The 20,796-nt window shown below is 34.5% G+C and overlaps 1 protein-coding gene across 2 annotated transcripts in view; it reads left to right on the plus strand.

The window, feature by feature from the left end:
• STIM2 (stromal interaction molecule 2) overlaps positions 1 to 20,796 on the plus strand; it is a 162,137-nt gene that overhangs the window by 124,481 nt on the left and 16,860 nt on the right. For both annotated transcript variants that reach the window (XM_081303153.1, XM_081303154.1), the window contains exons 4-7: positions 10,870 to 10,981; positions 15,326 to 15,441; positions 18,321 to 18,498; positions 19,020 to 19,197. In XM_081303153.1, the coding sequence (XP_081159279.1) occupies positions 10,870 to 10,981; positions 15,326 to 15,441; positions 18,321 to 18,498; positions 19,020 to 19,197 (584 nt within the window). The remainder of the gene's footprint in view (positions 1 to 10,869; positions 10,982 to 15,325; positions 15,442 to 18,320; positions 18,499 to 19,019; positions 19,198 to 20,796) is intronic.

Here is a 20,796-nt window from a genome sequence, read left to right on the forward strand (position 1 = left end):
GAGATAACTGACATAACTTAGAAATTGAAGAAATAAGTCTCAGCTTTAAGACTTTTCTGAAGATTGGCCTTATTCATGCATATTACTGTAGACTTCTAGTTTGCTATTTCATTTTGTCGATTTTAATTTGTTACTGTCATTTTATTTTTTTGTTAAAGTTATGCCAAATTTGATTAATGAGACACCTTCCAAGCTGGTTTCTGTATCCTTTTAGATGTCTCCATCAGTTTTTGAGCCTTTTTTACTTTCTGGTGTACAAGGACTTTACAGGTTCATTGTATTATTTGCTAGTCTTGGTCCTGGAAACAACCATTTCTTCAAGGAGTTTGATTACTTTTAGTTGAAGTGGTATTTAGAAACCAAGTTTGGGTTGTATTGAGAAACCAGAATTTTAGCAAGCATGTTAATTCCTACAGAGAGATTGTTCACAGGCCTTATCAGTGGACAGAGATAAGAAATACACACACACACACACACACACACACACACACACACACCCTATCCCTCACTATATATTAAAAATTATGAATTCAAACTGATAATGCATACCTTCAGTTTGAATTTCAGTCCAACACTGCTGGGTTGATTCTACTTTAATCTCTTTCTCTATTTGTCCTTTCAACGACAATGAAAGAACTGGATGTGTCCACATTTTGCAGATTCTGGTTCCTACATTAGCTTGTCTCCTCATCCTTATATGGGATTTGGCTACTTTTAGGGAATTGAAAGATTGTTCAAATGAATTTGAGAATTGGAAAAAGCTCTGGAAAAATGTGAGTGAATACCATTAAGTGACTTGCGTAAATGAGGCCATCTTGGTGAATTTACTTTTATTACTGAAACTTCTCATTCAGATTTTGGCCTTCTTGCATAACTCCCTAGTCATTGACAAAGGTTTTCTGTGAATGAGGATCCCATTTGGTAACTTAATATTTTAACCATTGTATTAGCGCTCATAATTAAGTGAATTTTTCCCAAAAGTTGTTTTGCCACTAATAATATTAAATCACCAGTGTATATGCCAGTATCTATACCAACTGAAGCTTTAGTTGGAAAATGGTATATACCAAGTAAATGTACCTAATATTATTTATGAATTGTTATATTTTAAAATGCTAATAGCACCAGGAAAAATCATATGTAGTAGAGATCAAATAGAGTTTTCTGAGTAAAATTACCATGAAAATATTTCTGCTTTTGGAATTGGTGAATTTTTCTATTGTTCAAGAAATTTATATGTTTTGAATATGTCTCCTTTACCCTGCATTATGTCACAACTAGCAGTGATAGCTCTATTTATAGCTGTTCTATAATTTAGTACCCTTTAGAGGAAGGGATTTATTAACTGGGGAGATTTATATTCATTTTCTACTGAACTCCCTCTAAAAATTAATGTATTTAATTACATCATGCTTTCTGCTAGTCTTGGTCATAATTCCTTGATGCTGATTTTTATTATTTTACCCAGTGTCCAATAGTAATTATTGTGGACTCGGTAAATATTTGCTAAATGAATGAGTTTCAAATTGCATGTATAGAATGCCTTTTTAAAAAATGTTCAGATTCCAAGAGATAACAAATTTAATGGCAGAAAATTAAAGCAAACATTTTAAAGCTATATTTTTAAAGTATAATTTATTATTGTTGTTAAAGTATGTTCTTTGGAAAATAGCATGTTCATCATCTTACGAAGCTTAGTCAGAAATTTAAAAAAGCTCCTGTTTTACCTAGAAATGCCACTGAAAGAATCAGTGAAGGACACCATTTTCCTGAGAGCTTTGGTTAACAGTATCATTTTGTTGTCTGTTTATTCATTGGCAAATACTGAGTTCTTTCTATATGCCTTCCAGACAGTACAATTTTTAAAATCATATGGTGTTACTGTATCTTTGACATATTGAGAAAATAGAAATGAATAGGAAACATTTTCTTATAGAATTAACTTCATTTTTTTTTTTCTTGTACTGGGGGTTAAACCCAAGACCTCAAGCATGCTAGGCAAGTACTCTATCATGAACTATACCCCAGCTCTTTTTATTTTTTTATTTTGAGATAGTCTCACTAAGTTTCCAGGTTGGCTCTTGAACTTGTGATCCTTCTGCCTCAGACTTTCAAGTAACTGTGATTACAGGAATGCAACACCCAATGAAATACTCTTTTTATTCTCAGTTCAGCATTTTAAGAAGTGTCAGTGGGGAGGAGGAAAGAAAACGGGAAAAAAAGAAAAAAAAAGCTGGGTGCAAAATGGAAGAATGAATAACCAGAGATTAGCCACTTTGTACCTAAGGTGATAAATTTCTTCAGTGACACCCCTATATCAGATGTCAAGAAAAAAACTTGATTTAAACATTTTGTTCCTTTTTAGCCATTAGATACACTGCCTTTATTAAATCGTTTAAAATAAAGTACATTCCTGGAATTTCCTTAGTTACACCATGTTTTTGTTCTGTAATAAATCACATTTGTAGGTCACATTTATAAGTCACAGATTTTAATCTTCAAAATAATTTTGGGACTCAGTATTTCTCTAATATCTATTTTTAAGATGTTTTTGTTATCTCTCATTATCTTCATGGAACTAGATGTTGATGACACATTTAAACAAACTGATAATAAGATTGTGGTTTTTAATAGAAAAGGATGTAAAGCCTTCCGATGGTGAACTATTGGGAATAGAACACCCTGATAATGTTTAAGCGCTATATATTTGAACATTTGCCAACATTTGCCTAGTGTCTTTAAAAAAAAAAATTACATACGATTCTTTCATGATACAAGGTAAGGAGATTGTGAGCAAAAGCACTGGTACAACTACTAACATCTAAACTTCCCAAGTTCTGGGTATGGCTTTAGGTATCCAAATATAGCATGTTGCAGGAATTTAGTCCATGTTACAAAGACTTTTCTCTGCAGATGAGAAGCTCACATTCTGGCACTGTTCTAAAGATAAGTCTGTCTTGACTATGCTGAGCAGCTGATGATCTGAAGTATCACTCAGGAATGACACAACAAGGTCTATGAAACTGACTGAGTTATGATGAAATGTGGAGGTCTGAACTTCTTCAGCTTTTATATTTAAAAAGCTATTTTTATTTATTTTTATATTACAATTAATTAAAAATTTATTATATTGCATCTTAGGTTAGTTGACTTTTTCTGTGAGAAGTATGTCATCTGTCAGTGTAAAGAGAACCTCTTGAGGCTTTATTTTTTAACCTTTAATTTCTCAGTTTGAAAGTCAATTTAACTGGTGAATTCTAAAGTATAGTATTTTATATAAACACACCAAAATTTCATTTGATTGTCAAAATACTGTTTTTAGATTATATATCAGAGAAGCCTCAAAACAGAATTGCTTTCCCTGAACATTTCATATGGCAAACTTTAAATATAGTTAGTTTTATTAATAGTGATTATTATTTATTTTTCCTCCTTGATCTACTCACCAGACATTTTGATATTTATAAAAATGTTTTCAAGCTTTAATATGAAGCAGTGTGTTTAACTGTCCTGTGTTTTCTCTACTGTTATATCTTGTGATATCAGAAGTTGATTTATTTAAAATAACTATTATGCCCTTTGCATTTTTAACATTAAGCATACAGTACAAATGTTTTTTAAGTCTTAAATGTAGAATATAGTATTTAGCTCCCCTAAATACTAGGGGAGCTGTTTAAAATGAAATGCAGAATAAAGGTAATGTATGTGTCTGTTATATAATCTCTGTACCATAGCTAGATAGTAAGTTTGACTGTATTTTGAAATTTTCTCAGAATGCAGTATAGGTTCAGAAGGCAAAGAGTGAAGAAGAGGAACATGTTAGTATAAGAGTAATGGTTTTGAATCCCATTTCTTTTCCTTATTTGATGTGTGAATTTGGATCTTCTTGTGAATTGGACACAACTTCCTCATCTGTAAACCAAAAACTAATATTACTTCTGATATTTACTTCATAGTGTTGTTCAGAGAATTTCGTGAAATAATTCATGAAATGCTTTTAGGACAGTTAACTGGAAATTGCTAAGAGCTCATGAAACATTAGTTACTACTATTAGTAATGTCTGTACATGTTCCAAAATGCTTTGTCATTGGAAGTGATTTTTTTTATAGAATTTCAGTGATTTCAAAAATCTCTTTAAGAGATTTTTTTGGAGTAGCATGTGGTTTTATTCAATATAACAGATGAGAATTTATATGGTGATACTTAACTAAGCTGTTTTATATTTTTATGCCTGTAAATTAATATAAGTATATGGTTAAGTACACTGAGTACAATTGTTTTATAAGATTGCCTTTTATATATATAAAAAGAACAGGTAAATTCATATATTTTAGTCTTTAAAGGTTTCTTTTACACTGATTTGTGTATATCAGGTTTGCTGAAGTCAGGGAATGGACCGGGAGCACAAAATTCCCCTCTGCTACAGTCAATCGCATAGCTATAAATTGTACCTCCGTATGTTATTGGTCTCTGTGGTCCTGGTATAGAACCAAGGATTTTCCAGTGCTGCTGAGACACCCTAAAAATATGAGTAGCAAGTGAACAATTAAAAACAAAAGAATTCTGGTTATTTTTTAAGTAGGAAAAAAGGTCATTTACACATTCAACTAATATATAGATGGCAACTTTATGCTAGGTTCAATATTGCTTGTCTTATGGAAGCTCAGAATATAGAAACACTAGGAACATAAGATGTTAGCAAATGGTTAACAAACAAACAAAATAAGGCAGCACATATCATGTGCCAATGTGCCGTTTCATAGAAAGAGTAAATACTAGTTCAGGGGAGAGAGAGATCACTTTGAGCTAGAGCATTTAATCTAGTTAATAACCTAGTTGTATAACTGAGTGTGTCCCTAGGCATGACTTATGTTTGTTTGTTTCTTTTTTCTTTCTAGACGGCTGCTTCAGCTGGATGGCCATGGGAACACCAGCTTCCTTATTTGTCTGTTGGTGTTTGTAGCTAGTCCTTCTATACCTCCATTCTCCTCATTATTAACACCTCACTGCTTTCCAAAGCTTTTACTTCTTAGGCCTTGTTTTTATCTTTTTCAACTGTTGTTCCAAAATACTTAGATGGTGGTGAGAATGACAGGAGAGGAAGAAAGGGACATGTTTTGGTACAGAATCAGGAACCTCATTCCCTATTACAGAAATTTCCCTGTTACCAGCAAGAGGTAGGGATGATGCAAAGGAGCACCCTCATCTTGTGAAAATCTATAAGTGTGTGTCCCCTCACATCCTAATTCTTATACCCATGCATCTCCTGAATTTTTGATTCTATTCACTATCTTGTCTCCACTCTCTCCTGCCTCACCAGCCCCCTTAGCTCTAGAGCCCTTCTCCATAAATTCACTCAATCTTTGAAATCTTGTCTTTCAGACTGTTAAAGCACCTTGTTCATTTCATAGCCATCTCCTTTTTGGTGAAAAACTGATACAGCTCTGTAAATCTCCAGGCCTTAAGTAGTTCCCAGTGTGCACCCAGTGTGTTTGGGAGATTCCTAAGTCCATTAATGTGATTGTAGGTGACAGATTGCTCATTTATAACATTTCACTCTCATATTATTAGTACTACATGTCTGGAAGGTTTGTTTTGAAGATAAAATATTTCAAATTTTAGTGTAAGTGAGCTGTTCTAAACCAGAAGCCATCTATATTAGTATTTGCCAGAAGATAAGGGTTTGAATTCCAGCTCTCTCAGTTATTAAATGTGTGTGGCCATATGTGTGATCACTTGGCCTCTTTTAGCCAAGGTTGTATGTATAGAAAGTAGAGTTAACAGTTATATTTCAAAGGTGGCTATAGGGGTTCAGTGAAAATATATGTGAAAGCATATAGTAAAATGTAAAGCTTATTAAAGGAATGAAGCATTAGTGTTAATGGTTAGTGTTTGTTAAAAGAGTAAGTTTCTGCCCTCCAGGAACTCATCCAGAGAGCAAGTCAGGCACGAACAGTTACAGTATAGTATGTGGAGTTCTATAGCAGACATATGTGCTGATTATCAGAGAACACAAACAAGAGCAATTATAATCTGGAAGTGGCTGGATCAGGAAAACTTACTAGAAAAAGGAGTTCCCAGTCTGAGTTATAAAGACTAAGGAAAAGCAAACTGGCAAAGAAGGAAGAAAGGAGAGCCATCCCAAGTTAGAGTGCTGTGGTGCACAGGGGAATGTCATATTCAGAAAGCTGTAGATAAAGCTGCAAGTGTGAATGGACCATTAACTGTCTATTGAACCTGCCTAATCTGATTATCAAGACCAGAGGCAAAGTTATTTATTGCACATTGTTCAGTGACTCTAGAAACATTTTGTCTCAGACCTGGATTGGTAATTTATTATTTTTTCCATATTTTTATTGGTGCATTATAATTATGTATAATAGTGGGATTCATTGTTACATATTCATATGTGTACAACATAAAACAATATAATTTGATTAACATTGTGGCCACTTATTAATCTGCTATATCTAATAAAGAATTTCACCTCCATAAAATTTTAAAGTCAATAAGTTGATTAAAGTGCCTTTTTCAAAGAGTTGTTGCAATAATTATTTGAAATAATGTTTACAAATCTCCTGGTATTTCATAAATGTTTAATAAATTTTAGCAATAGTTTTTATTGCTGTACTGAAAGTTCTTAGAGTCATTTTTTCCCTTGCAGTTTTCTTTAATCTACTGTTCTGGATTAATTATTCAGTTAGCAATGTTTTAAATACTAACTTAAAAAAATGAAATCATAGAAGCAGAATTTGAATGAATTTTAAAGATATTCTGGCTCAAGTTCATTATTTCATGTGTTAAGAAATTTAGCCAGTGTTAAATAACCTGCTGTGATTTCACCGTGAACCAGTGGCACAGGCTGGAACCTGAATCAGGTCTCTTCGATTCCTTAGTTCATTCTATTAATTGTAGAATAAATTGCCAAAAATCTCCCTGAGATACCAACCTTATAGCACTGGCTACAACTTTGAAGCGGGGCGGGGGGGAAAGGCAGAAATTGTCATTTCTGTAGCCTTTTAATTGCAAGGTACATTTTAAAAGGTAATATCATGTCCTTTTGTGTCTGCCCTCTGATGCTACTAAGCAATTGCTACTAAGTGCTACTAAGCAATTGCACATGTAAAAGACTAACAGAAGGTGCACAAGGAAAAAAAACTGGGTAATTCTTAAATGAATAACTACTTTGTCATCAAGAATTTTTAATGCAGACAAATCTGTTTATTTGCATCTCCTCACTAAAATGTAAAAATAGATTTTCACAATACTTATCAATTAAACATGTTCTACTTCACTATTCAGTAGCATCTAACAAATGATTTGTTGAGTCCCTTCTGTATAACAAATACTAGGTATTTGTTTAAATCCAAGTACTGTGGATAGAGCACCCAACAAGCAACTCATACTTCCTTTATGGGAGAAACAGATGCTGAAAGAATAATCCTACAAATAAATTAATAATAATTAGTTAAAATCTGTATAAGAAGTTCAGAATGATTTACAACCATATTAACAGTATTTGGAAAGGCTCACCTGAGAAACTGAAGTTTTAGCTGAGGTTTTATGGGAGGTTCAATAAAATAAATAGGCAGTGATGGGGTGGAGGGGCAGAAAGGGTTTCATACTGAGGAAATAGCAGGAGTATTATCTGCTGTGAGAGTTGAAAGATAGCCTGAGTATTCAGGGAAGAGAACACTAATATAAACTGCAAAGTCTTGTCATGAGAAAAGAGATGAAGGTGTTTACTAGGCATTATCCAGGAAGCCAGACAGTGGAAGTTGAAGTAAACCTCCTCACAAATTAATGTTCTGTGTCAGAATTTTTGCTGTTTTAAAGATTCATTTTAAATTTAAATTTTTTTTTTAGAGAGAGAGAGATTGAGAAAGAGAGAGAGAATTTTTTAATATTTATTTTTTAGTTTTTGGCGGACACGACATCTTTATTTGTATGTGGTGCTGAGGATCGAACCCAGAGCCGCGCGCATTCCAGGCGTGTGCTCTACCGCTTGAGCCACATCCCCAGCCCCAAAGATTCATTTTAAAAATGAAAATGCAACCACTATAATTTTCTGCTTATTAGATAGAGAAATACTAGGATTTAGGTATTTGTTTAAATTTGTTTTATCATTTTTCTTCCTTTCTATACTGACTCATTGGGAATTGAGGGAATGTTTTGATGTGCTAAATGTTTATATTAGGAACTTTTACTATGGAATAATCACAGAAATGAAAGAGACTCTTTTCCTTAGCTTTGTGGTTGAGGATTTTGTGTGGGTGTGTGAGGTGCAGCTGTGCTGTGGTTTTCTTGGCAGTCAACAGGGCAGATCTCAATGCAGTTAATCTTGAATAGGCAAAAACCTTCAGAGTGAAAAGGCTACTTTGAATGTTTTAAATTCAGTGGAAATCACTAAGGCTTGGACCTTTGGCTGATGTCTTCATTTATTTGGCTAAATGAATATAGCAGCTTAGACCCATAGCCAGACTTTATGGCAGGAATACATGAAGAAGAGAACATTAAAAAACAGTCAAAGCTTTATCTCATAATAAAATTATCACTTACCACACAGTTTTTAAATGAGATTTTGTTAGCTAATTTTGATTTACTAAAGTTTTTTCTCAAAAGAACACTTAAAGAAAAAGGCAGATTGCAAAAACCTAGCTTTGCGTGCAAATGCAAATTTAAATTTTCAGCAGTTTTTTCAGAAAGATCTTTTCTTAGTTCTATTTATACACGGATGGATTTCCAGATCGACTTTTATTGCTCACTTGTTTTCTTCACTCTTCTTCATCCTCTTGTGTGGTCTATAAGCAATTTGCTTTCCCAAATCCTCAAACTCAGACACTATGGAACTCTGCTTTTATCAAGTATATTTGCATTCTTTATTCTGGATAAGCTTTATACTCTACAGGCAAGCAGAAATCTTGGACCAGTAGTTAACTGCTTGTTTACATCTTCACTGACATTTAATGGTATTGCTTTCAGAGTGGTGTAGAGTTAGGTTCCATGGTCATTTTGCCTGAGTTCAAATCCAATCCTGCTGTTTAATGTCTTGGTCTCCTCAGTTTCTCTTCACTAAAATGAAGATAATCATGTTAGCACCTTTAAAAAAAAAAGTTTAAAGGAAAGAGTGTGTATAAGATGGACTTAATGCAAAATAAATGTCCAGAGAAGATGTGATAGGTTTCTTTCTAATCTTGGTTTTTGTCTAGTCTTCTAGAATCTACTAATAAGTATTTTTACCCTTTTGAGTGAGCTCATTCTAAGATCATCTGGTTTCTGCTGATTTCCCATTTATATCTCTTTCCTAAAACTCACTTTTCCTCTAAGCTCTGCACTTGTAATATGTCTACTATTATATTATCTACATTTAAATATCTAATATATACTTAAAGTATAACATGGCTAAAACCAGACCTTTTGATAGCCATCACGTGTTTCTACTCAGTTTTCCAATTGGTATCTCATGGGTTTTTCCCACCTCAGTTAATGGGACCCTCTGTGTTAGTCATCTCTCTATTACTTTAACAAATACCTGAAGATAAATCAGCATATAAGACAAAAAGTGTGTCTCATAGATAATGGGGGTTTAGTTCATGATCAGGTGGACACATTGCTTTTAGGTCTCTGATGGGGCAACACGTATGGTAGGAGTTCATGGTGGAGCAAAAGCATTCACCTCATGACCAGAAGGTGAAAAAGAGGAAGAGACTACGATTCCACAATGACCTAAATATTCCCATTCATTCCCATCTCCTCTGACAACTCTACCACCTCGTAATAGCGCCATGGGGTGGGGGGACCACGATTTTAATACATAGACCTTTGTGGAACATTTTAGATCTAAACTATAGCATACCTGCTGCACTTTTGGCTTTCCTCTAGCCACCAATCTCTGTCCACTGGATCAAACGTCATATTTGCATTATACTCATAAGATATCATGAATCTGACCACTTGTTACCAACTTCTCTTTTGCCATCATGGTTTAAGGCATTGACCTCTTGCCTGGACAATGTATAAGAAATGGTCTCCTTAGTTCACCCTGTTTCCCATACAATCCATTCTTTGTATCGAACACTGCTATTTAAAAACCAGATTATTTTAATCCCCTTTTTCTTACTGAAGTTAGAAATATATCCAAAGTTCTTGATAGTCTTTCACAACCTGGTCTCTCTTTGACTTCTGTCTCTCAAACACAGCTGGTTTACTCATATCCAAAGGCTTTCACACTGGCTTTCCCCACTGATTGGGATATTTTTCTCTCAGATCTTCAGAATGTGTCTTCCTGTAACTTTTAGGTCCCAGTTCAGATGTCAACTCCCTGGAGAGGCTTACTCCGACATACTTCCTTTCCTTCTTAGTAACTCATCACTATCCGAAATTTTCTTCTATCTTCTTCCTTCTTGATAAGTTGCTCCATCTAAACCCCTGAGAAACTTAAGTTGTCTTATTCACTGCCATATGCCCACAGCTTAGATGGAAACCCAGTACTCAGAAGGTTATCACCCTATTGTGTAAATGAATGACTAGGTGAAGAATGAACAAGCATATATCTGGTATGTTTTCAACAACTGGGAAAATGACAGATTATTTCATCCTGTAAAAATTTGGATAGGTGCTTACAGTTGGTTAAGCTAATATTTGTCCTGATTTCTTTTGTGTCTTTTTTCTGTTTTAGATTCTAAGCCTTTAAAGATAAGAGGTTTGCATCTCATTGTTTTTAGCTTCTCCTCATAAAGTGCTAGATATCATTTTAATGTTTACTATTGATTAATTTAAATTGAAAATTTAATCTAACATCTTTATTTCCTCTAAAGTTATTCTGATGGCGGTTTGTTTGAAACATCTTCCTTGTTTGTCGCTTACAGTTCATAATTGGACCCTTGAGGACACTCTTCAGTGGTTGATAGAATTTGTTGAACTCCCTCAATATGAGAAGAATTTTAGAGACAATAATGTCAAAGGAACTACACTTCCCAGGTGAGTCTTAATTATCTAATTGTGTTTTTCATGGAGAATTATATACTAGATGTCATTTTGCATTACTGAATCTACAAATTGCATTATGGCTGAGGACACAAAGGAAATATTATAATGTATCCATTCTTTAATCTTTTCTAAGATATGCATTTACAAATTATATTTAATTTTTCTTATCTAGATAATGAAGCTCTTAAAAAGTTTATTCCTAAGGAAAGTAATTTTAAGAGAAGATGGATCAACTATATCATTTTAGATAGCACCAAAGGGTCAACCTGGTAAAGCAAGAAAAAATTTAGTCATTAGATAACAACTCATTTTCATGAAGATACCTATTTGAATGGATTAATGTACAGATTTTTCTTAATTGGTATTCTTTTAATGACAATAACCAGTTAATCATGGTGGTCATAATCATATCTTAATTTAAAAATGATTTTAGGAAACAAGAAATAGTAACAACCATTTTTAATGTATGTTATGTAGAAGTACTTTATGTTATCTCATTTAAGCCTCATGATTAAAATAAGGTATTATCATCCCCATTTTAGAGACCAAAAAAACCCCTACAAGTGAGAGACAAGTTAAATATTTTACCTAAAGTAATATTTAAATCCAGACAGCTCTGATACTAAAGTCCAGGATATCTATTTATCTCTTAGATATCTGGAACCCGTTGTTAGTTTTCTCAATTGTATATTCTCAATCTCCATTAGCTAACTAATAATCTTTTAAGGTATAAATGTTAAAATTTGCCGTGAGTTTATCAGAATATTACTCTTAGAAGTTTCTTTTTATGTTTCATTTCTTTCTGAATTGTTTTCTTTATTAAAAAAGATTCTAATCAATTATAATATAATTATTATATGTAGTGAAATATACCAAGGCCTACATGCCCAATTTAAATCAGCAGCTTTTCATTCTTTGGGATTAGTATTTTGGATCAAGTTGAAAGGTGTCAGATTTTCTTAAATATATTCTAAACATAAACATCAATGCTTCTGACTTTATTATACATATGACTAGAATGATGGTGAAATTGTGGGGATAAAAGTCAATTCAACAAATATTGAGTATCTTTGATGTTCATGGTGCAACTAGATGATAGAAAGAAGACAAAAAGTACATAAAATGTAATTTTTGCTTGAATCAAGTTTCTAAGTGAAAAGCAGGTGAAACATTAAAATAACATTAGGGTGTTTTCACTTACATATTTTTACCCTGGTTATGAGGAATTCATAGTATTTTTCTTATGTTGTCTTTTGGAAATTTATTTATTTAACAGTAACATGAAATAAAATAGGCTGATGCAGAGTTTATTAATAAATATAATAACTACTTTATTATTTGGCTAAGTAAAGTTTATCAGAGGTGAGTCAAATTCTGGTGAATTTGTGGAGACAGTATCACAAGTGTATCAAGATCAATGTTTTAAAATAGTAATCATGTTACTTTGAAAAGAATAAATATAGAAGTTTAGATTTCAAGTCAGCCCTTTGAAACATTTTTGTGGGAAAGAAAAAGGAAAGCAGTGATATTCCTGCTCAAGTCTCTTTTATATGGTAATAACATCTACATGAATTTAAAGGTGCAATACGAACTCACCTCAATTACTACTTAAGTTCTAGAACTTTGTGTAGGGCATCTGTAGACATAAGAGCTAGTAATAAGAATGTGTAAGAAAATGTTTTACACATTCCAGATAGTTGTCCTGCAGTAATGCATTACAGGTTGAGCCTGACTAATCCAAAAACTGAAATCTAAAATGCTCTGTAATCTTTTGAGCACTGCCATGGAACCAGAAATGGGCAGTACCACTTCTGACCTCATGTGACAGGTTACAGTTAAAATAAAGGTGCACTAATACACACACACACACACACACACACACACACACACATAAATTACCTCTGGTTTTTGTGTATTGGGTATGTTTGAAACAAATGGATTTTGTGTTTAGATTTGGGTCTTTTCCCAAAGATACTTCATTATGTGTATGCAAACATACTAAAATCTGGGAAAATCCAAAATTCAAAACACTTGAGGTCTTAAGCATTTTAGATTCTTTCTGGACATTAAAATCTGCCATAGGTAGTTCAAATTTCATAAGTAGTTTTATGTTAGCATAATGGTTATCTTAGGTCTTTCACTGCTTTTTCTGTAGTGTAATTCTTGTTGAAACTGGAGTTTCTCTACTTCTGCTGAAGGGGGGGGAGGGTCTGCATAAGCCTGAGGCCTCTGCAGTGGAGAAACACTGTTGTAGTGTTAGCAACTAACCAAGGGAGAGGATGTCTGCCCTCCTTAGCCCTGAGGGTCATAAGGGGCAAAATTGGAGAGTGTTGTGTTGCAGCTCTTAATGGTGGGTTATGCCTTCCAGTGTTGTGGCAGCCCCCAGCCACTCACTGCCAGTTTACTTTGGATTTCTTATTTGGTGAATTCAAACAATGAAATTCATCATCTGGGAAAGAGTGATTGTTAGGATTTATTCACATGGGAAGAAAAGAAACATAGGTCTTACAGTGCTATGGGGGCCCTTCAGGGGTTGCCACTTGAGTGTGCTAGGGCAGGGGTTAATGTAGCACTTGGGTCAACGCTGTTGATCTGAATTTATGCTAATCAGAGTTTGGAAAAGTACCAACTCTCTTCTGCAATCCCCATTCGTTTCTGCCCCACTTCTCTTTCCCGCCACTTATTGGGAAGCGGGAGGTTGGGATGTTGGCGGACGCTCTGCTGTTGGGGCCTTGGTGCTGTGTGTACCAGGCGGCTAGGCTGGGGTGGCCCCAGTGTAGTGGCAGGTGGGCAAATCTGGCTCCAGGGCTAGCATGTTAGCCTCTGTGTAACCAAGGCTGTGCTTACCACCTATGCTCCAGCCCACCAGGCTGCTGCTCCAGGACAAGGGCTTGGCTTCATATTGCTAGAGTTTATAGGAGGGCTTTCTTCACCTGGCACAGCCTCCTTATTCCTTTTCAACATCTGTGGTTTTCTCTGACTTCTTCCTCGACTTAGGTTGAATCACTTCCACCTGTGAGCTCATATCGAACGTTTCATAAATTCTGTGATATAGTTACTTTCTACTCTGTCTCATTGTCTTTCTTAAATTTAGTTTGTTGATAGTATTGCTATTAATTCATTATTCATTCAGCTGTTATACAAACATTTATCAAACTTCTGATTTTGCCATATGCCATTCAGGCTTTGGGGACAAAGAGGTGAGACTCTCAAGGAGTTCAGTTGATGTGGTAGTAAAAGTATAGGGGAAGCATACAGGAAAGGTATCTGTGGAAAAGGTGAAGGAAGGCATTTTGAAAAGGGAAAGTAAGAATACTTTACACTGTAACATTTTATACAAGCATCATAGGAAGGAGTTCCTGTTATTTTCTACACTCAGAGGTTCTGATTCTTCCTAAATAAAATGTAGCAGTTCAGAGACATCTTTGGGCTCATACATATTTGGGTTTGAGTCTCTGCCTTACCTACTAATTATGTAACCTTGGGCAAGTTACATAACCTCCTAAAAAATATCTTCATCCATAAAATGGAGATATTATATACATTATAGAGTTTTCTTGAATAATAAGCCATGTTAAGTATTGGCTTATTTTTATCATTACTGTTAATTACATTAATATTATTATTGGACATAATGTTATAAGCTCTTTGTTGGCATCATATTTGGTTGTTAGGAAATCTTAGTTGAGTATTGGGCTGCTTGAATTTGCATTCCCAAAGTGATTTTACTTCCTTACTTCAGCCATGCCTTTAGGCTCCTCCCTACATGCTTTCTTCATTGCTAATAATATGGTTCAGAACTGCTTTTTTACATAAATCCCTCTACCCATCTATCCCAATCAAAAAGAACTTTTACTTTCCGGTTATGACTTTGGTGAACTTGGTTCAATTTTTAAACAGGTTAAACATTAGACTGTATAGATTTTAAACAAAGAAACATGACCTAAATTGAGGACTGTTTTAAAGTCTACTAGTGATGTTAAGAAAGTTACTTTCAATGTTATTGTTCTTTGTGGAATGATTAGTAAAAAGCCAGAATTAATAAGTAAAATACTATCAACTTTACAGATTTCTAAATCATAGTTACGGTAGAAAGTAACTGTAGGAAACAACAATTTGTCAATATAGCAACTGAATTATTAATATACAGGAGTCTTTGAGTAGCTGAGTTTGTAATGAAATGGTTTTGAAATGTGATAAAGTATTAAGGCGCATTGATAAGCTTTTAATGGTAGTCATCACTAATGAGTAAAGTATTAAATATGCTGCTCAAATATTTAAATTCATGTACTAGAAAAGTTTCATTTTATATATATGTATTTTTTAAATGAACAGGATAGCCGTTCATGAACCTTCATTTATGATTTCCCAATTGAAAATCAGCGACCGAAGTCATAGACAAAAACTTCAGCTCAAGGCCCTGGATGTGGTTCTGTTTGGACCTCTGACACGTGGGTATTCTTTCTCACTCAGGATGATATAATAGCATAGTCTCATCATCACTGTTATTTAAGGAAGGAGAAAATAAGCAAAGTAGTAGACCACTAAGAATCATCTATTAACTGGGAAACAAATATAATATTATCTTAAAAAATACTATAGTCTTAGAGGAGGAGATTTCCTGCCATTGAAACATAGAATGTCAGTTTTCAAAGGTGGCTACTAATGTAAAAAACATGATTGGGTGTTAATTTGGAATTTCTAGATTTGAAGTTTTTGATCATTGTATGGGTTTTAATATTGATGTTATTATAGTTGCATATTCACTGGAGAACCTTTTAAAAATACTTTAATTTGGCTTCATAACTTATGGCATGAAGTAATAGATTGTAATGATTTCATTAATTATATAATAAAAGATATTTTAAGATATAGATTGAAAACAAAGTGCCACTTCAACTTTATAAAACAAGAAGACTATCCTGGCTGAAGCATAAGGTGGTAATGTTATTTGCTTGTTTTGAAGAGGAACATTTAAGAAAGTTTTAAATCCTGTTTGTAAAGAAAATAAATCTAGTGTTTTTTCACTTTGAAAGGGGCTCTTTTTTTTTTCCAGAAGAGAAGTTTGCTATGTTTATTTCATTAAATTTTAGATTTCAAAGAACTTTGGAAAAAAAGTGTTTTGAAGAGTACACCTTTTAGAGGAATTACGTTTTATTTTTAGAAGGCAAAAATGAATAACAAAATTAACACAAGAAAAATCGCCTTTACAAATGATAAATCAGGAAATTAATGTTTATCCTACTTGAATTTTTGGAGTTAGGAGAGTTTCTTGGTGATGGCCCTCCTAAGAAGGGTTACTATAGTGATTGAACAGGTTTCTTGACTTTCCTGGTAGTTCTTTTCTGGCTTAGGCTCAGAGACCAACTGGCAAAACAGCTGGAGCTCCTATTTTCGAGAGTTGGTAGAAATCACAAACACTAGGAAATAGAACACTGTTGAAATGCCATGTGTTCCACAGATGCAGTCCCCTTACCAATATTTCCCTTGTCCTGAGTTCTCAAGTGAATCCCTTGAGGGATTGTGTTCTGTGAGAGTCTGATTTTTTTCAAATGAATGGTGAAAATAGAAATTAAAGTGTAGAATTGTGTCTATATGCAATTTGGTCAGGAATATTTATATTCCCTTTCTTAATCTGGAAGTAAGCCACTTTCTGAGTGAGGGAATACTGCATTATCCAGTTATCTGAAAAGAAATCAAACTGGTCTCAAAGAATGTTGTAAACACATATTTTAATAAGAAAACCAGTTAGGAAGTTAATGATGCATTACCTTTTAAATGTGTTTGTTTTAGAATTATTATGTAAGTGAGTATCAGAGTCAGAACACTCATGCTAGATTCATAAAAATTTAGCAATGTCAGATGACCAGAAATACATTTGAAAGGAGTTCCCACTTAAATCCTTTCTGATCTGTAGTGGTTATTATAGAGTGTAAGACTTGACCATCTTTTTATTTTTATTCCTGGTGATTATATTTTGGCCAGAGTCAGAGAATAGGACTCTTAGTTGAAATTGAACCTGAGCTGAACCTCTGAGGTAGAAGCAGAAATAGAAACGAATCCTTTTGAGTATGTAGCCCTCTGCAGTGCATCATAGGTGAGGATGTATGCTCTTGAAATACGGAAACGAAGGATCTCTGGCCTGAAACTTGCTATTTATCACACTGTTGCAAACATATCAAACCCTGGGCTCATCAACATAGGGACTTGGAATTTCTGTGGAGCTCTTCATTTAACCAAACATGCCAAATGTTGTCCTGCTGGAGGCCTGGACATTTAGGCAGGTTTCTACTATAAACTATATATCTTTGGAACATTAAAATAATACATTATATTGTGTTAACTGTCATTGTGTATCTCCCTTGCAGAGGGTCCTTGAAAATCAGTGTGTATTAAGCAGTCAGGAATTAATTAAAAAATTACTTGACTAGTGGCTTTTGTATTCTGTGTCACTAAGACAGTGGCTCTGGCAACTTCCTCTTTATTTTAGACATAGTGCTAGGGTTATGTCATGCCTGGCAGGTCAGGGTTGGAGAACCTGATTCTTCTCTCCAGTAAACCCTGTATCTTGGACAAATAACTACCTAAAATGCAATACTTGACATGACCCTTTGGCATAGGATTTCTCAGCCGTAGTACTATTCATATTTTGGGTTGGATAATTCTTTATTACTGGCAGAGGGGATATGGGGAGGAAGTTCTCTTGTGCATTGTAGGGTGTTCAGCAACACCCCTGTCTCCTACTCACTAGATGGCAAAGATGGCAATCACAATCCCCCAACCCAGTTTTGACAACCAGAAATTGTCAGACGTCTTCTTGGGAGCAACATCACCCACTATTGGGGACCATTGATGAACAGTTACATAGCTATATGCTTGTGGAAAATGCTTTTTGGTGAATCAATGATTGGGTTTCCAGTTTGTGACAGCTGCATAACTTGACTGAAGAAAAGGTTTTGAATGATAATGATGATACTTCTTATGAATCCCTTCATCCCACGGGGTCCCATTCTCACAGCACATGATTGGAGATACTGTTGGTCCCCATAACTTTGATGACTGCTTCCTCTACCACCAGCAGGGACATGATGTGTCCCTGTGCATTTGTCTCTGCTCTTCTGTAGGTCTAGTATATCAGATACTGTTAATAAGCACTTAGATTATTTAAAGAAAGAATTTATAAAGTGCTAGAATTTGCATATGGGAAGGAGATCTTCAATTTTGTTTTTTGGTTTTAGTTACATAGTACTTTTTTTTTTAAGTACCTCTGTGTATTGAGGTTCTGTTATACTCAAAGATTAATCTTAATGATCTGTGGTTCTCTTCATAGGACCACCTCATAACTGGATGAAGGACTTCATCCTCATAGTTTCTATAGTGATTGGTGTTGGTGGATGCTGGTTTGCTTATACACAGAATAAGACCTCCAAAGAGCATGTCGCAAAAATGATGAAAGACTTAGAGAGTCTCCAGACTGCAGAGCAGAGTTTAATGGATTTACAGGAGAGGTGAGTTAAAAAAAAGTCACAACTCTTGTTATCTATGCAGAGAAGTACAGTTTGTAAAAATGTATGAGCATGAATGTAAACATGTTCAGGTTAGTACATGCATCAGGATTATATGCCTATTTTATTTCTTAGTATTAGAAAATATTGTCATAATTACAAAATTTATTATAAATGATACTTGGGAATAAATAGGTTGAAGATCAGTGGTAGTAAATCAAAGATAAATGGAACTATATAGTTAAATTTTATTTTTAACTTGACATATATAATTACAAATTTTTAAAAAGTCTCTTTGCAGAAGAGTATTTCCCTGCTGTCCCTGTCTTTTGAGCTCAAGATAACTAAAATAGCTGAATAGTAGGTTGCCCAGTAGGTTTCTTATCCAAATTAAAGATTAATAGAAAATTCTGTGAATTTATTAAAATATGTATCAAATTGCATGACACAGTATTTTTTTTCTTTCATAAAAGTGAAATTTTTGAAATGTTTGTGAGGAATTTTTATTTTTATTATTCTCTAAGGCTTGAAAAAGCACAGGAAGAGAACAGAAATGTTGCTGTAGAAAAGCAAAATCTAGAGCGCAAAATGATGGATGAAATCAATTATGCAAAGGAGGAAGCTTGTCGACTGAGAGAGCTAAGGGAGGGAGCTGAATGTGAATTGAGCAGACGCCAATATGCAGAGCAGGAATTGGAACAGGTACTTATATTTTTTTGTATAGTCCTCGACCTTTACTCCCATTGTATAGTGTTCCTCAGTTAATGAAAGAATCATTTATTCATATTGTTACTATTGATCCATGTCCAAATAGTAAAGTAACAGAGTAGCCGCTGAAAGATAAAGTTACCATCATGTTCATTCTTTCATAAAATCTTATGTCATGTTGTGTTAATTGTCTTGAGTGTGTTTAAGGTGTTTGTTAACATCTGTAATATGTCTGGGTTGTCACTTGGTAAAATCTATCCAATTTTGAACTTCTCTATTAGGCATCCCTTTGAGTTGTGTTAAATGGGTTTAAAACATACCTGCTGAAAGTTTCAAAGTCACCTGTAAGACATCCTTCCTGATGTTAGTTTCCCCATTGAGTTACTCAGATTAGAGTGCAGTCGTTCAAGCATTTCACAGGGTCCTTTGGACAAGGATGGATTCTGGGGGAATTTAATTATGTGCATATGTGTTGGTTTCCTGTTCCTGCTGTAAAAAATTACTATAAACTCACCAGCATAAACAAACATAGATTCATTAGTTCTGGAGGTCAGAGTTTAAAATGGGTCCAAGGTGTTGGGATCCTACTGCACGTCACCAGCAAGGGTCTGTTTTCCTTTTCTAGAGCCTGCCTGCAGCAGGACGCTTGTGGCCCCTTCATCTTTGAAGCATGTCACTCTAGTTCTGTTAACTCATCTCCTTGTACATTGAGCCTTTCTCTACTGAAAAAAACCGTGAACAGAATGAGGATTGGGAGACTTTTTCCAGATTTAAAATGGGTCAGTTGTAAAACAGGTACAGGAACCTCAATCTTCTGCCTCCCACTTGGTTATATGCACTCTAGCCTTCCCTTGATCATTAAAGGAGAAATGAGAATTATGTGATAAGTGAGCTTTAATTTTAGTTTATGGGAAAATACGTGCTATGCATTACAATTTCCTTCCAGATTGTTGTTTCAGGAGAATTTGTCTGACTGGTCTCAGGCTCAGTCTTTTCTTACTGTTAACTACACTTCCCCTCACATCCCAGACATCTATTCTTTTGTATCTCTTCCCTGTAGGGATGTTTGTTCTTTTCAATTGCCTCTTAGACATATTTTGTAGCCATGCCTGATTTACCTGGCAAATCTAATTTGTATAGACTTCAGTAAAGAATCAGGGAGTTAACAAAAAAAGGCCTAGCCAAAATTATGTTGTGTCTAATAATTAGATATTATGCCTTTATACTCTTGTAAGAACTCCCTGCCTATTCCCACTGAGCTGTCTAGCTCTTGATTTGTTCCCAGGACTAAAAAGTTTGTTGACTTTTTTCTGACCTTTGCAGATAAGAAAAAACAAATCAGAAAAAACTTGTAGTAGTATTTCACAGGTGACTGCCTCATGTGGGAGAGAAGACACAATATAAAAAAAGGGGGCCAAACATTATGAGCATTCTAATCTGAGGTTTTGGCATCAGACCTTAGTTGACCTCATGGTTACAACTATAAATGTAATAATCCTAATTAGGTCCCAAATAAATAAGTGATAGTTTAAAGGGGGAAGTGGGTATTTTAGGAGAAACTCTGTCCAACATGATTATACGTATAAAAACCAA

This window comes from Spermophilus citellus, assembly GCF_964194105.1.
Source record: "Spermophilus citellus genome assembly, chromosome: 8".
Lineage (NCBI taxonomy): Eukaryota > Metazoa > Chordata > Mammalia > Rodentia > Sciuridae > Spermophilus > Spermophilus citellus.